The sequence below is a fragment of the Fusarium falciforme genome, chromosome 9 (genome assembly GCF_026873545.1).
Source record: "Fusarium falciforme chromosome 9, complete sequence".
NCBI lineage: Eukaryota > Fungi > Ascomycota > Sordariomycetes > Hypocreales > Nectriaceae > Fusarium > Fusarium falciforme.
This window is the reverse complement of record NC_070552.1, coordinates 2,988,393-3,004,239: the sequence shown is the minus strand read 5'-3', so window position 1 is coordinate 3,004,239 and position 15,847 is coordinate 2,988,393. Positions and strand designations below refer to the sequence as shown.

The 15,847-nt window shown below is 52.9% G+C and overlaps 3 protein-coding genes and 1 pseudogene across 4 annotated transcripts, besides 1 other annotated feature; 2 read left to right on the top strand and 2 right to left on the bottom strand.

Annotated features, from left to right (window-relative positions):
* Nucleotides 1-185: 185 nt before the first annotated feature.
* Nucleotides 186-1,764, top strand: NCS54_01182000 (Hypothetical protein; the record flags this gene model as incomplete). Its single annotated transcript, XM_053157080.1, has 3 exons — nucleotides 186-269; nucleotides 329-1,252; nucleotides 1,306-1,764. Exons 1-3 carry the CDS (start codon nucleotides 198-200, stop codon nucleotides 1,762-1,764), a joined length of 1,455 nt encoding a protein of 484 aa, XP_053013055.1. The 5' UTR covers nucleotides 186-197.
* Nucleotides 1,765-2,241: 477 nt separating this feature from the next.
* Nucleotides 2,242-4,027, bottom strand: NCS54_01181900 (annotated as a pseudogene). The gene is made up of 4 exons: nucleotides 3,587-4,027; nucleotides 3,266-3,541; nucleotides 2,371-3,219; nucleotides 2,242-2,325 (listed from the first exon to the last, which is right to left on the bottom strand).
* Nucleotides 2,242-4,027: a sequence feature.
* A 6,141-nt stretch (nucleotides 4,028-10,168) lies between these two features.
* Nucleotides 10,169-12,926, top strand: NCS54_01181800 (Hypothetical protein; the record flags this gene model as incomplete). Its single annotated transcript, XM_053157079.1, has 6 exons — nucleotides 10,169-10,216; nucleotides 10,274-10,306; nucleotides 10,359-10,861; nucleotides 11,335-11,461; nucleotides 11,518-11,606; nucleotides 11,660-12,926. 6 exons carry the CDS (start codon nucleotides 10,169-10,171, stop codon nucleotides 12,924-12,926), a joined length of 2,067 nt encoding a protein of 688 aa, XP_053013054.1.
* Nucleotides 12,927-13,217: 291 nt separating this feature from the next.
* Nucleotides 13,218-14,795, bottom strand: NCS54_01181700 (Hypothetical protein; the record flags this gene model as incomplete). Its single annotated transcript, XM_053157078.1, has 1 exon — nucleotides 13,218-14,795. The coding sequence occupies one exon, from the start codon at nucleotides 14,793-14,795 to the stop codon at nucleotides 13,218-13,220; it is 1,578 nt and encodes a 525-aa protein (XP_053013053.1).
* Nucleotides 14,796-15,847: the final 1,052 nt, after the last annotated feature.

Here is a 15,847-nt window from a genome sequence, read left to right as displayed (position 1 = left end):
CATACACTTTCACTCCAACCGTCACAAGCTCATGTCTGATGACCACATCCCGAGACCGACGCCGGTGACGGACCACCGGTCCCGACATTTACCCGCCGACCAAACCCCCGGAGCGAAAAACCTCCAAAAAATTCCCCAGCCAAAAGCCGCGCCCGCCAATCCTCAAACTTCAATTTACCCCACGAACACAGCCCACGATGCTTCCCAGTCGAGGAATTGTGCGCTCCCTGCCCTCGGGCGCCTTTGGAAGGCGACTACCAAGTCAATCCGTACGATATTTCTATGTTTCTGTGTGTCAATGGCTTGTTATGTGCTAATGAGCGGCTAGAGGACGCTTTCTCGAAAATTCGGGGATGCACGGCAATTCGGTACGGCGCTGAGGAATCCTCGCGCTTCTCTTACACCCTCAAGGATCGGAGTCAAGAACATCGCCGCGCCTGTTGTTCTGGGTGGAATTTCCACAACGAGGGCATTCTCCCTCTGGCCGTTTGGAAAGAAAAAGACCGAAGAGCCGGCCGTTGAGGCCGCAACCGCCGAACCTGTGACCCCCGAGCCCGTCACTCCCTCAGAAACGATAGAGGCTACTTCGACTACTGTCAACGATGCTGCTGGTATCCCCGCCGAGACTGTCGCGAACGTGACAACGGCCGAAACCCCCGTCGTCCCCACGGACCTTGACCTCGAGGCTATCGCCAACCTCGCGAGCCCCAACATCCTCAACATGCCCGAGAAACTCGGCTTCCTACACGAGATCGGTCTCGATTATGGCTGGGGTCCTACTTCAGTCATGCAGTGGGCTCTCGAGCACGTCCACGTATACTCTGGCCTTGGCTGGGGCGGCAGCATCATCGCGACAGCCCTCATCCTGCGCGTCATCATGTTCTACCCCCAGGTTCGCAGTCTGCGATTCAACGCCGCTATGCAACAGATGAAGAAGGATCCCCGAGGTCAAGAAGCCATGGATCTCGTCAAGAAGGGATACCAGTCTGGCGACAGGGAGATGCTGCAAAAGGGCCAGTTCCTCAACAAGATGGTTCGAGAGCAGTACGGCGCCAAAAACTCGGGTATGCTGTGGTCTTTTATTCAGATCCCCTTCAGTTTCGGCCTGTTCCGAATCATTAGTGGCATGGTTCACATTCCCGTTCCATCTATGGAGAACGCTGGTTTCCTGTGGTTCACCGACCTCACAGCCTCTGATCCCTATTTCCTCCTCCCTGCTCTGGGTACCAGTCTTCTATTCGGTGCCATGGCTGTAAGTTCTCACTTTCGTTACTTCTCGTGAATCTTGAATTCTGATACCCCCAGGTCAACGCCAAGTACACCCCCGCCTCGCAAAAGGCCATGATGAAGAAGATGATGTGGGTGTTTGGTACCGTCGGCTTTATCGGTACAACCTTCCTCTCCGCCGGTGTCAACCTCATGATGGTTTCAACCGGTTCCGCCACTCTCCTCACTGCCGTCATTCTCAACAACGAGACCGTCCGAGTTGCCCTCGGTCTTCCTATCCTCGAGGTCGAGAAGCCCAAGTACGAGGCCCCTCGCGCCACACAGTCCTCAGGCGTCTCTGGCCTTCGAGAGCGTCTTACCGACAACCTCAACGATATGAAGAAGGGCCTGTCTGATCAGGTCAACAACTATACTGGCCAATACGCTGGTACTGAACAGGAGCGGGCAGAGAAGAAGCGCCGAGAGCAGATGCAAAAGCTCGAGGATCTGCGACGAAAGCTTGAGCGAGACGAGTTTGAGAAAAAGTACAAGCAGTAAAGTATAATCTCAGACGTGTATGACATGTAAATATAGCCGTGTATGGAAACTGTACAATAAGCATGGGGAGTACATGAGGGATGACAATGGACTGCACTGAGGGCATCTCCTCTTTGGCGTGGAAAAGAGAACTGCGCTTGAAACATAATAGAAAACCTCGAGACTTCAAACATGAGAAACATCAAAACTCAGCTGCCAAGAAGCGACTACTCAATTAAAAACGCCGCCTCCTTTTAACGTCTTGTACGTCTCGTCTCGATTATAAACTAGCCAGCCTGCCTGGCCATTTTCCGCCCGCAGCTTGTTTTGCCACTGTAATAAACCCCTGCCTTGTTGGCCTCTCAGGATAATATGGATACTTGGAAATAATGCTGATGCTCTCCCATGAGAAAGCCGTTGAAGCTCCACCATCCGCTCCTCTATACCCAGTCCTCACGTTCCATCATTGTTCAGTAATACATTCAAGAAGGGCAAAGCCTAGAATACGGTTCCGTCACTGTCGATCAAGATCGGTGGCTCCTTGGTGTTGGGCCTGTTGATCTCGGCAATTTCACGACCACCCTAAAGTTGTTAGCTTTGTTTGCAGTATAGTGTCAAGAAACTTACCCTCCAGCTACCGGCTTCCAGCAACTGCGCCAGAGTCATTTCGTTTCCACCCAGCTCAGACTTGAGTGCCTTATTCACTTCCGTGCACAGCATGTCGAGGAAGCCAACCGTGACACCTCTCCACTCAACAATAATATCGTCGCTAGGCTCAAACATGGGGGCAACTTCGACACCCTTGGCGCCTGTCCGTCGTACCCAGTCGTTGTAGTTCTCCAGACCTCTCTCAAGATCATCCTTCTTCAGGTTAAGGACACCCATGTCGACAAAGAGACCACCATTGCGGTACTCAGGGAGACCAGTCAGGAGCTCAGTGCCAGCAAAGTGCATTTTCAGCAGTTGCTGCATGGGCTGCATGAGCGAGTAGGTGAGCCACTGAGTCAGCTTGTGGAAGGGAAGAATAGACTCCCAAGCAGCAGCGTTGGAGCTGTTGGGGAAGGCCGAGACCTTGGGGGAATTGCCCGGCTGAGGCATAGACTGGCAAGGCCAGGCATCGCCGAGGGAGACGCCGTTGATGGCGGTTCGGTTCGTAGGCCAGATAGGGGAAAGGCCAGTCATGAGGACGTTCCAGAGAACGGGAAGGGGAACAATAAGCATCGAGGATGCTTGTGTTGAGGGGTGGCCAAGGAGATGGTCGACAATGCTTCCAGGGCGGCCGTCGAAGCCAAAGAAGTCGTCCTTGGCAGCCATAGCCTCACCCAAGCGAACAAGAAGATCAGTGCGGCCCTCGACACCAGCAATTTCGTTGCCCGGCCTTGACTGGAGACCAGCGGCCAGCTTCTCAACAGTCAGAGCCTTCAGACCATCCTTGTCGACCTGGAACTTGTTGTTGGGGTTTCCAGAGAACAGTCCCTAAGCAGTCAGCAATTGCGCGCATAAACCGTATTGGCCTACTTACAGTCTTGAACATTTCCAAACTGGCCACTGCGATACCCTCTGACCTCCTGTACATGCGGCCATTCTCGTTGCTCTTGTAGCTCCATTGGGTGCCAGCACCAGCGTCAAGCAGCACACTAATGAGGAAAAGATCAATCAAACGACGGCAGCGCTCCGTGTTGTCGACGTTATCGGGCCAAGTGGACAGAAGCTGGGCAATGCGATCGCGACCGCCTACACAAAAGTGCTGGTATCGACCATGGCTGGGAATGCTAGTAAAAGGGGCCTCGTAGTCTCGCTGAGAGCTGTTAGATGCATTCGCGCAAACAATTCTCCTACGTACCTTGATAATTCCAGTGACAAACGTAACCACATCAGGAAACTTTCCCATGTCAACATCGAAATGCTTCAGGTCATTCCGCAGCGCCTTGTCTGTGACAATCTTGCTTCGCTCTCTTACGGCGCCGAGACTTCGAAGGTAACCAGCAGGGTCGAGCTGAGGATCCGGGGGTCGGGGAAGGTCGATCTTGGGAAGCTTAATAGGTGACATTGGGCTCATTGGGGTGCCGGGGGAGGTGCTGGCAGCAGAAGTTCGATTGAGCGGGTTGCGAGAGACTCCAGGAGGAGATCTCAGGCTCGAAGAGTGCGAGTTTACGCTGACATTGGACTTGGACGTGTTGATGGGCTGTTCGCCCTTTGGCGTCTTGTCCTTGCGCGAAAAGAGGCCCATTTTGGCGGGCGTTGATCGAATCGTTACAATTTCAAGTGTAGAATCAAATCTGGCGTCTGCGGTTTTTGGTCTGGGCTGATAAGACGAGACGAAGGTCTTCAGGAGGTGGGGCGTCTAGACAAGACTGGAGGGGAAAGGTCCGTGAGCGACGGGAACGGGGCGAGCGAGGGACGAGCGTCGTGCGTCGAGGTCAGGACGAACGAGGCAGCGATTCGACGAGCTGTCTGCGCGGGATGCGCGGGCGTTGTCCTCGTGCCGGCGACTGCAAGGGAGGATTGGGTCTGCTGTTGAGTGTCTGTCAGTCTCGCCTCAAGCAAAGGCAGAATCAACAGACAGGACAGTAAAGAAGGAAGGGGATGGGGGTCAAAAGACGGGGCGCGGCGCTTTTGAGGGACCCAGGACGGACCACACCCAAGGAACAAGCAACTGAGGTGAACTGACTGACTAGGGCCCAGGCCTGGGGACTTGGGGATTTCGGAGCAGATGAGCAGAGCGTGAGGCGTATCCACCCCGTCCAGAGTCGCGACGTCGACAGGTCGAGGATGAGCGAAAAGAGGCGTCAGGGGGGGACCCTCGACTCCTCTGCGGGGGTTCGGGGGTTGAAGCTAGGCCCAACAGCGGTCCAGGCGAAGGGCTACGAGACTTGGGAGGCGCCCGAGCGTCGTTTAGGGCCCCTGAAGGCGTGAAAGGCGCGTGGTCCGTCGACGATCACGCCCAGGGAGCAGGGATTCGCAGGGGTGCTGGGGGGATGGCTGACGGGCTGCTGGCCGCTGCTGGCCGCTACAGGGCACGCTTGGTCCCTGCGACTGGTTGCTGCTGGAGCGAGAAGCTCTGTGCGTACGTCGTGCTCGACTCGACGGTTGCTGAGCTTGTCCAGTGGTGCTGAAGGATGGGGCTCGCGAGTCAAAGGGGCGTTGTTGGCGTGCTGCACCTTCTTGGCCTTCCGCTTCTGTTTTTATTCCGTGCTTTTGACGGGTGGTCCTGAGCCGCAAAGTTGGACAGGGTTTCCAAGCTGTTGGTTGGTCTGTTGGACGGAAGCTCGTGGTACGGGAGCGGTACGGAGTACGTATTGCAGGGACTGTACTCCGTAGTTATGAAGCTTGTTATGAATGATTGAGCATCAATGTGAGGCTGGCGTCAACTGGCAAGACCAAGAGACCAGAGAAGCAATTTGTCGACAGCCTCGTTCAGCAAGCGACCGACTATTGGAGATGGTCTCGTCGCGCGGAGAGGGAAATGAAGCGGCGAGTCATGAATGCTCATGACAAGCTGCTAAGCTCATGGTACATTGCACAAAGCAGCATAGACCGAGGCGCCTGGGTTATTAGCGGGGGACGGACCAGCCAAGCAGCAGATGCTAACACGGCCGAGAGAGGACCCCAATAGAAAGACAAGCGGGAGTCGACTGCAACGCTATTCGTAGACTGCCGCTGCGGTGCCGCGTTGGGATCGGCGGGAAGCGAGACGAAGAAGCAAAGACGCGGCAAGACAGGAAAGAGAACGAGACAATTCTTCAAAGTCCACTCTCGCGCATTTCGGTCAGACGAGGTTAAACTCCACAATGGGTATCGTACGGCGAAAGAATCGTCGGTCACTGGGGGCAAGCGAGAAGAGAGCAATTCAACCAAGCGACCCTTGAAAGCCCGGCTTGGGGGGGCTTGGGGGCCTGAAAGGAGACAGACCGGACGGGTCCTCAGCCGTTCAAGGGGAGACGGAGACGGAATCAATGGCGAAAAAAGGAAGGGAAAATGGGCTGCAAAAGAAATAATTAGGTGCTCCGTAGACCAAGCGGAAAGGGAAAAAGGGCGTAAAACAAAAAGACTGTGAAAAAGGAAAAAAGGATGAAGAAAAAGCAATGAAGCCGAAATCTAGACAATGTGTAAGTGAGGGCATGAGCCGATTCTGGGATGGAAAGAGCGGCGCGGAAGGAAGGAGCCGCCCGAAGCAGAAATTCTCATCCGCCCAAACCGGAAAGAGCGGGCAATACGATATTTCACATCATCTAGCAACTTGACAATGTGACAGTTAAAGTGAAACGGCACGTCAATTGTTTGCTTGGCCATTTTCTGCCAACAATCAACACCTTTCTTTGCTTCTTCCCTTCTCGCCGGTCCCAGCCAAGGGGCCCACTTCAATCTCGAGATGCATGGGATGGAGACGGAATCGCACGTGGCAGTCAGACAGTGCCGACCGGAAGTGAAGACAGGATGGGATTTGAGCAGAGTACAGTACCATGTACTACCAGACGCTGGTACTGTCCTGTGTAGTACGTGACTTGAGTCAGTATCTCGAGTTGTGCTCACGGATATCCATCTCTCCGTATGCGACACAATTCAACCGACCCTTGTCAGCCTTGGGCCAAACTCTTGTCAGCCCGACTGCTACGGTACTTGTACTGTCTGCACGATGCTATGCAAGCCGTCCAGGCACCGTCACACTTGTCACATAATCCCCCTGGCATCTCGCATGGCCCTGATCCGGGGGTTAGATCCGAGCCTCGGAGGGTCTACAAGATTACTCCGTCTCTGTGTACAGTACTCTTGTGCAGCCTGATCGACTCGTCGTCGATCTACCTTTACCCAGGGTCCTCTTCTTTGCATAGCCTTGTCCCGTCGCTGATCAACTTGGCACCCGACCCGCCAGGTCGACCGCCGGAGCGACAATCGCGGGTCTACCGTCGCTTCTTGTAAATAGCTTACGGTCGGCCTGCCTGATATGATTCCTGTCCAAGAGGGCGCTAACTAGTGAAATAACCTAGTTGCCCAGCAGAATCATCCGGGACTAAACAAGTCAGGGGTAAAATGTCTCTGCCCCTTCGTCCTTGACCAACGGCTTGCTTGTTCTTCCACTGAAGCTGGCCCGTCCTCACATAATAGCGCCTCTGCTAAGAGTCTGTGCTGGGAGCCGTCTTTCAATGTTGTGCATCGTCCATCATCCACCCGCCATCCGCGCCTCACCCGCACGCACGAGCATTGGTGTCTACGAGTAGTTCGGAGTAGACTACTACGTAGTAGATTAATTGGACTGGCTCATGTACGAGAAGAATAGACGGCAGACACGAACACCCACACGATACACGAAAACACACACGATCAGCATACATAGTCGAGAACATGCATAAACATACCCTCTTGAGTACATAAGACATCTATACACATGTATACACATCCTGTACATCCATCGTCGATCCGTCATCACACTCTACCACGTATCCACCACGCCCACCTCTCGCTACCACTCACGCCGAACAGAAGCAAAAGAACCTTCCTTCGCTGACAATGGAACAAAACGCTTGGGACCGCGGCTGGCTTCAACCCTTGAGAGCATCGGCCCGGATCGTCTTCCCCCGGCGGACCCAGGCCGTTTTGGGGCCTCACCGGGTCCCCCTCAGCGAGCATCCCCCATCCCAGCACGGTTCCTTTCAAGCGGAGCTTCTAGGGGATACCAGAGAAAGAGATTAGGGGGATGCTGAGGAATTGAGGTCTTGATCGGACTGTGGGATACCCGACTGCCCGAAAGATGGCATGCTGATATTCTCCATTGTCCGCCAAGCCCCCGTCTTGGCGTTGGTGGTTTAGAACCACTCATCAATCTTGCATCGAGTCGGGCGCCATTGCGATCATCACGGTGAGCTAGCGTGCATCATCAAGGTGAAAAGCCTCAAAAGTCGAGATGAATCTAGGTTGCTTTCATAGGTTGCATCCCCAAAAGCCGAATAAATTGTCTCTCCCGCCAACGTTCCCATGTCTTTTCATGCCCCTGTCACCGGCTCACCACCCGCCATACCCGCCGTCCCTCTCATTACAATAACCACCAGCTCTGCCTTTTGACTGACAAACTCCCGTTCTGCCCAACAGTCCCATGTGGTGGCGTCGGCCTTCGTCCCGTTAGGTTTCGCTAGGCCTGCCCTGGGCACGACCGCCGAGTCCACGCCGTCCCCCGGACTGTGGTCGACCTTGTCTTGCATGACTCTTGCACCTTTGGGCTCTGGGGCTCCATCTCGTCCCCATGGATGGAAGGCAGATCCAAAGGGCTGCCAAGCCTGGTCGAAGGGGATTTGATCAAGGAAGCTTGAAGCATGATCTGACGCAGAAAAGCCAAGTTGACAGAAAACCACAACCAGCCAAGCGAGTCAATTCAGGGTCTCAAGACAACAGCAATCCCCCTGCTCGACTACCACGTTTTTCCACGTTTCGGGGCCTTGTGTGCCACTGGCACGCATGCGCAGCCTGCCATCAGACAATCCTTGCTGCCATGACCTGCCACAGCCCATTCGCTATCTGTGCGCATGTATCCCGAGAGACGTCCCTCGCCTATTTACCGGACGCCTTGTTAACATGATGCCATACCGAGGTTGCACTGGGCTCTACGACTCAGCCTCTGGCATCATGGACCTTGCTCAAAACAGTCAACCCAAAAGCCACATGCCAGCCTTCCCCTCTGGGCTTCTGGAGGAACTGATTCAGGGCATGGCTTTCTCCGGCCGTTTCAGCCATGGCCAGAAACAGACTTGCCCCCCGATGACCCGTCCAGTTCCATGTCATCTTCGTTACATCGTAGAACATTTTGACCGCAGAGCCGGTAACCTAGCCCATTCTCGTCAATTAGACTTCCTCGCTTGGTTTCAGAACACGAATTGCCACTTCTCGAAGGGGGTTTTCTAGAAGCCGTGCAGCTAGCTGTGGCTTTTGGGCTGACGCAGATCGCTTGCAGCTTGTGGCCTCTCGACTGTTTCTCGACTGTTTCTCGAAATGATTCGTCTGTTGGGTTTGACTTGAACGTTTCCGGGCGAGGCTGGCTGAAACAATGAGCACGCACATTAGACTACGGCTAGATCGCCTGTCTAGCTTGACGGGACTCAATTGTCGGTGTAATTGAGCAGGTCTGATGGCGTCACTCATGTCTCGGTGTGAAGGAAAGGTGAGCCTATGATAGTTAGACTTGACGACAACCGGGTACTCGGATGGCATGAGATAGGTCTCCAGCCGAGAGCATAAGCAGGGGCGTACGCCGTGATTTAATCATTCCCGTCTTATATCGGACCTTGTCTTATCACTGTTTCTCGAGATACCGCTTAATCGAGATCTCGGCCGATTCCAGGGTAGGCTGCCTTGATTGATGCACGATGCTTCGCGAAATCCGTTCATGTCGTGATCGAGTTGACAAAAATGTATCGAGTGCTTGGGCCACACACCCTGATAGAGGTTCTGTCTTCATTTCTAGTTGTAGAATATGTTGTTGGTTTGAAGGCCAAGGAGAGGCCAAGTACAATGCCGATGATGGATTAAAGCAATATCCACTGCTTCAACCGATCAACGCAATCCTGACAATGCAAAGATTCATCACAGAGTGAATAAAACCCCAGAGATCTAGTCTCAGTAACTATAAGCATCTGTATACGACTATTTATCTCACCAATAACTGCTAGCCCTGACTCCAGGTAAGTTCTACGCTGGAGTATCCATTACAGCTCTTCAACCTGAGCCCTAATAGACCAGTACCTCTTCTTTTCTTGCAAGATAATACCCTATTTAACTATCCTAATTATTTTGCTATGGCGACAGTCATTAAATTATGTGGAATATCTTCTCCCATTTCTCGGCATGTAACAAGTAGCTTGACGAACACTGGTGGACAGCACATACGACAAATGAAGACCCGTTGTAACGCGATATAATTACCCAGATACGAATCGATAAACTCCCATATGAGCAACTCTACAGGATAGAAACACAGGCATACACCAGGCGCTGGCTGGCTGACCCAACACCTGTTGACACGCTCGGCCTGGTCTGAAGGAAGCTTACCAAAACACTCCAAGTATGCCTTCTGCACATTTCCAAGACATTTTCAGTGAAGCTACAAACCGAACTAGACGATAGGACCTTAGAATGTCACATTTACAGAACATCTTTTGGATCAGGCTGTGCCGTCCGCAGCAACTGGCAGCCCATGGCAGTGTTGGTCCGACTGTATTTCAGCTTCCGGCGCTTTTGCCAGAGCAGCTATTGATTGGCTGCTTCTGCATAGCGAGGCCTTCTCCATGTCGCCAAGGCGTCTCAGCACAGCCTGACGAGGCTCTGGGCAGTTGAGCTTCTGACAGATTGATCAACCCCACCCCATCTCTCCATCTTTCATCTCCTGGTCACGTCGCTATGATCAACGAGACAACCTGATCGCCTGATACTTCACGAAATGTCGGGGCTCGAGATTCTCGGAGCCGTGGCGAGCTCCATCGCCCTAGTGTAAGCCGTGCAAGGAACCATAAAGGCTGTCAACCTGTTGCGAGAGATCCGTCAGATTCGACAGCAATGCGACGGCCTTAAGAAGGAGGTAAGAAGCACTCACTTGTATCTCTTTAATAACAGGGCTAACGCGCTGATAGATCGTTACGATCGACGGGTTCATCCTCGAGGCTATGCGACAGACGGGCCTACCGTTATGCCCACAACCCCCTCCAGGGACGACGCAGGAACACCCGATGGTTTCGCTTGCAGTCCAGGAGCTTCAGGGGATCCTGGAAGCGCTCAATCAGATCGTGTTCAAGTACACAAACGATCGCAAATGGCACGACCCGAGGCGGATAGCAAGGAAGATGCAATGGCTCTCCGAGGGCAAGAAGATCGAGGAACTTGGACGGAAAGCCCGGGAAACAAAGCACGACCTGCACTTGGCGATCACTTTGAGGACTTCATCCTCCGTCAGTAGAATCGGAACACAGCAAGAAGTGTCTGTGGCCTGGACGCCTGTTCGTTTTGACTTCAAAGCTGATAATGGTCTAGGATTCTACACTCAATCAAGCAGCGCACGGTCTATTATCTGGAAGGCCATCAACAAAGCCAAACGGGACTACTCAATGGCCCTCTCTCTGGCCCAACTCAGGCTCCGGTCCTTGGCCCTGTCGAGGGGCGGGTGGAAGAAATCGAGTCAGAAGGCGACTCATGCTCGGAGACCAGCGAGGCTTCCACCCAGTCCATGACGGATTCGTTGCAGCTGGGCGGGTTTCAGAGCCGTCTCCTATCAGATGATAGTGGTGGCTGTGCCATATCCATGCAAGAAGAAAGTTACATGAGCATAACGGCGATTCAGCCTCTGGGAACGCGCAAATGCGGACTAGACTGCCAATGCCGCTGTCACGGACATCAACTCGAAGATGACAGCTATTCGTGGATGTCAGCAGTGTTAGGCTCGTGGCGTGTGAGAAACCAAGCTGTTGACAGGACTTGCGAGCAGCAATGCGGACCAAGCATGGGGCCAGAGTTCGAATACCAACCTCCCAGATGGCTCTGGGCTGGAGTGGCTCCCTTTGGAGGGTATCGAGGCGGACAGCCGACTCTGACCTATTCACTGCGCGCCCCTAGGATTGTAAACTCTACCAACCAGGTCTGGCTATGGATTGGAAAACCGCCAGTGCTACGACACCATATTAGTGAGGGTCTGGTACTTTTTCCAGATGATACCACCGAATTTGGCACTGACTTGATAGAAGTAGGTAGTTGGAAAAAGCTGAATATGGGTAACAGTGCTGACTTTGAATTTTGCAGAAAGCCATCGTTGATCAAGCATATGAGAGTATTGAGATTTTGCTCGAGATGTGGAAAAATGTGCTCCCACAACAAGGACTGCCAAAGTTGTATTAAGCAGAAGCCAACGCAGATTGTAGGCTAGGCTAATACTTGTCTATAGGAGGGTTGGTTATGCTGTCAACTTCACTCTTGTGCACCACTCTAGGAGTGTCGCCGATGACAAGACCAGACATGTTCTGGCAAAGGTGCTGTCGTTTGCACAAGGATATCGGCGTATACGCAGAACCCACCAGGCAGCGAGGCAAGGCGACACGGTTCAGATGCGGCAGGCACTGCGAGAGCAACCGGAAGCTATAAACGAGCTCGACAGCTGTGGAAACGCTCCGATTCATTACGCTGCCATGTACGACAATATAGACGTGCTAGAGCAGTTGATACTTGCCGGGGCTGACACTATCAGACGAGACTTTGAAGGTTGGACTCCGCTTATGATTGCTACAGAAAATGGTCATGAAGAGGCAGCGCAAATCCTTCTACAGAATGACCAATGCTGTCGTCATGTTGACCTACAAAGAAATGATGGAAGAACTGCGCTGCACTGTGCTGTACGAGCAGAATCTCCTGAGTGTGTTCACATGTTGCTCGAGGCAGGTGCGTCTGCGGAAAAACGCGACTTCATCGGCCACACTCCACTGCATCTCCTTGCTCCGAGCCAGGCAGATCAACAGACAGCTCATCGAATCATTCGCCTCCTTCAGGGACAACACGCCAGACTAGATGCGCAAGACAACTTTGGCGTGACGGCATTGCTTCAAGCAGTCAAGCAAAACAACGCCCCAGTCTTGCGCGCTCTTGTTGATGCTGGTGCATCGCTCAATACAACAACTACATCCTCTGAAAATATTCTTCACTTGGCCGCTTATACTGCTTATCTTGAAACGATAAATTATCTGGCGGAACGGCATCTTACACTCGTTGACCCCAGACTGCGCGACGTCCGTGGCCTCACTCCCCTGGGCAGGCTGGGTTGGTGTTGGCAGGCGGAGGAGTGGCAACTCACCGGCAATCTACGCCGACCAAGCCCGGAAGAACAGCAAACATTTGTATCCCTCTACTTCGGATTGCTGTCTCACTACCTGCTACGCCACATGTCAACTCTCAAGCAGCTTCTTCGAGCTGCAGAACAACGGGACACATCTACAGCGAGCGAGCGCATCGCTGCCTTGATTCAGAAGAGTGATGACAGTGGAAGAGGACACATGGTGAGCTGGTATCGTGGAATACTAGGCAATGTGAGGGATGAAAACTGGGATCAGGTTGTCCTGGATGTGCAGGACGAATACGACGAGGTGTATGAGGAGTTGGGTCGAGCGGGCGTTGCGAGGAACAAAACTCTCGCAGACCCAGAGGTCAGAGCGTTTGCCTAATCATTGGATGAAGTTGACTGCTGTTAAGGGATGGGAACGGTTGGCGAGAGGCTTGGGTAAAGAATGATATGTACTGTTGATCTAGCTGGAACTGTTTATACCAATTTGATTATTCTGTCTCATCTTTATGCCATAAGATGTCCCTGAGAATGGTATCTAGATCTTTTTAAGCACCTAAGAGCTACTAGTAGAGTACTCTCTGAGCCCCTTCGACCTGAGTTATCTGCAATGACGGTACGAATGTTGTTCGTCAGGGAGCACGTGACGTCAATACGCCCTCTTTCACACAGCTCAACTCTTCACCACTTGTTCAGACCGAATCTCTTGCTCCTGAGCATAAAGAATATCCTCCGACACATCCTCAATCTGCAAAAACGACTTGCGTCCCTTGACAACCCAAAACCCAAGCGCAATAACCAACATGATACCAAACACTGCAATCGCAAAGTTCATGTCCACGGGCGCCGGGTTCGGAGTCCCAGGGAAAAAGAAGAAAACGGTCGTGATGGCAGCATAGATGATGGACACGGTGTTAAGGACCGGACCCAGTCTGCCGAGGCCGAATTGTCCTCCTGGGGGTAGCTTGTCTCGGCCGACTGCCATTAACACGGCGATTGGGATGGCGTATGAAATTGTTAGGGCGATGGTGCTGACGCTTAGGATGGCTTCGAGAGTGGTGCTGGAGAAGAGGTATAGGAGTCCGACGAGATTGATAATGACCGTCTGGAGAATCAATGCTCGACCAGGGACTTGCCAATAGGGGTCAACGTAGGAGAAGTAGGCTCCATATGGAAACCCTCGGTCTCGAGCAAAACTCCACGTCAGTCTTGAAGTTGAAGTAACCACCGAAATACCCTGTCCGAAGCCGTTGAAGATGAACAAGGCGATCAGGGCTGCAGCTCCTTTGAGACCGATTGTGCTCTGGACAAGCTCGATGAAGGGGAAGCCTGACGCGGGATCAAGAACGGCAGTGAGGTCTTGAATGCAAAAGAGACTGGCGACCAAAAAGACGAATCCAGAGATGGCGCCCAGGACAACAGCCATCACCATTGTCCTCGGGGCGTTGCGGCGTGGAGCTGGGAGTTCCTCCACCATGTGAAGAACAGAGTCGAAGGCCGTAAGACTGTACGCAGCCTGAACAAGGCCCAAGAACCAGACGACCCCATCACTCCATCCGGTCTCGTTGACCCAACCCCCAAAGACAAACTTGGCCGACTGGTACTCAAGGTCCGACTCTATTCCAACCACAGCAGGGAGGGCGATGCAAAAGGTGACGAACAGTCCGACAAACCCAACAGCAACAAAGTTGTTAAAGTAAGGCAGGAACTTTTCAGACCGACATCCGACGTAGTTGACAAAGGTGAAGAAGATGTTAATGCCCGTGTACACGAGAAACGTGACCCATCCCTTGTTGCCTGTCCACTCGGGATCAAACATGAGCTTCATCGAGAGGCAAAACTCGGCCATGAAGGCGACCTGAGAGGCACTGAGGGCAAGCCACCCAAATGTGTTAAGCCAGGCAGTCATGTACGACGTGAACCGTCCGAGAGGTGACCTCCATAGTCGCGATACCCAAAAGGCCTGACCCAGGGCTGTGGGCATGCTACTGCACAGCTCGCCGAGAGAGACGGCGATGCAAGTATTGCACAGCGCAACGAGGACAAGACCCCATAGACAACTGACAGGCCCGCCATTCTCAATAGCCGTGGCAAGACCCTGCGCGCAGACGGCCCACGTACCGAGGACGCAAAAGGCGAGGGAGAGCATGCTCAGCACGCTAAACTTGCGGGTGAGGCCCTCTGCGTGGCCAAACGCCGCGAGGTCGAGGGCGTCCCGCTCGGCCTGGTTCATCTGTTGCTGTTTCTCCATGGTACTCCGGAGGAAGACTCGACGATGGGGTAGTGAAGGGTTGTGGGCATTCTCTGGCGGAGAGGTATGTGTTTGGCGATGTGTTGGATTGAGTGAAACTTGGGGGGATATCTCTTGATCTTATAAGTGCTTCAACGTTTAAACAAAACTAGGGTCAAGTTCTTGCGGGGGAATTCGCCTCTCAAATGGTGTGGAAGACTCCGACAACACCAACACTCTGGCCGGCGGCAACAATCGCCGGCGGGCATGCCGACAATACATAGTAATTAGTTCCTTTATTTTCCTCTGATGAGTTATCTCTGTGTGTAACGTCTCTTACACAAATCGATATCGACGACAGGGTTCTTCAGATCCGCGGCGTCAAACTAGCTCCATCTCCGCATTCTCAAAATGCAAAGTATTCGCCCTAACCGGGATAGTTCGACGGGCGGATGCGGCAGGTCCACATTAGATTGCTGCGGCCCATTTGCCAACTGCAGGATAGAGATTCATCACGGCACAGGGTCCGAGTCCAAGCTCCTGGGCTGTTATCAAATGTTTCATGTCGGAGTGACAGGGGATGTTATCATCAACTCAGCTTTATCAAGACAGCTCGTATTGTCTAGGGAACTTGGTGGCAAAGCCTGGACCTTGTGGTGGAATGAAGGCTTACACAACACCATCTAAACTGAGCCTCCCCAGCACCTCAGACTCCAGAGAGCAGTCAAGACAATAAACACATTCGGCATTGGTCAAACAATTCGTCTGAGGTGGGCCCCACCATCAATCATTCATCCTTGCCAACAATCACCGTGTTGCAATCTAGTTACCCCATGGGGAAGAGGATTGTCAGAAGCTCGACGTTGAACCCGGCGCAGATCCGGTTGTGCTTCAGAGTCGCATGAACTTTCCAAATTGGGATTCCCGTTATCTGTGACTCGACATGCATCTCGAGGTCGGCATCGGATCGAATACCCGCAATGTGATGTGTCACAGCACCGTCATCATATCGATATTTGCAAGTCAAGAGGCAGAATTAGAATAGCTTTTGAGACATTTTTATCATGTAGTTT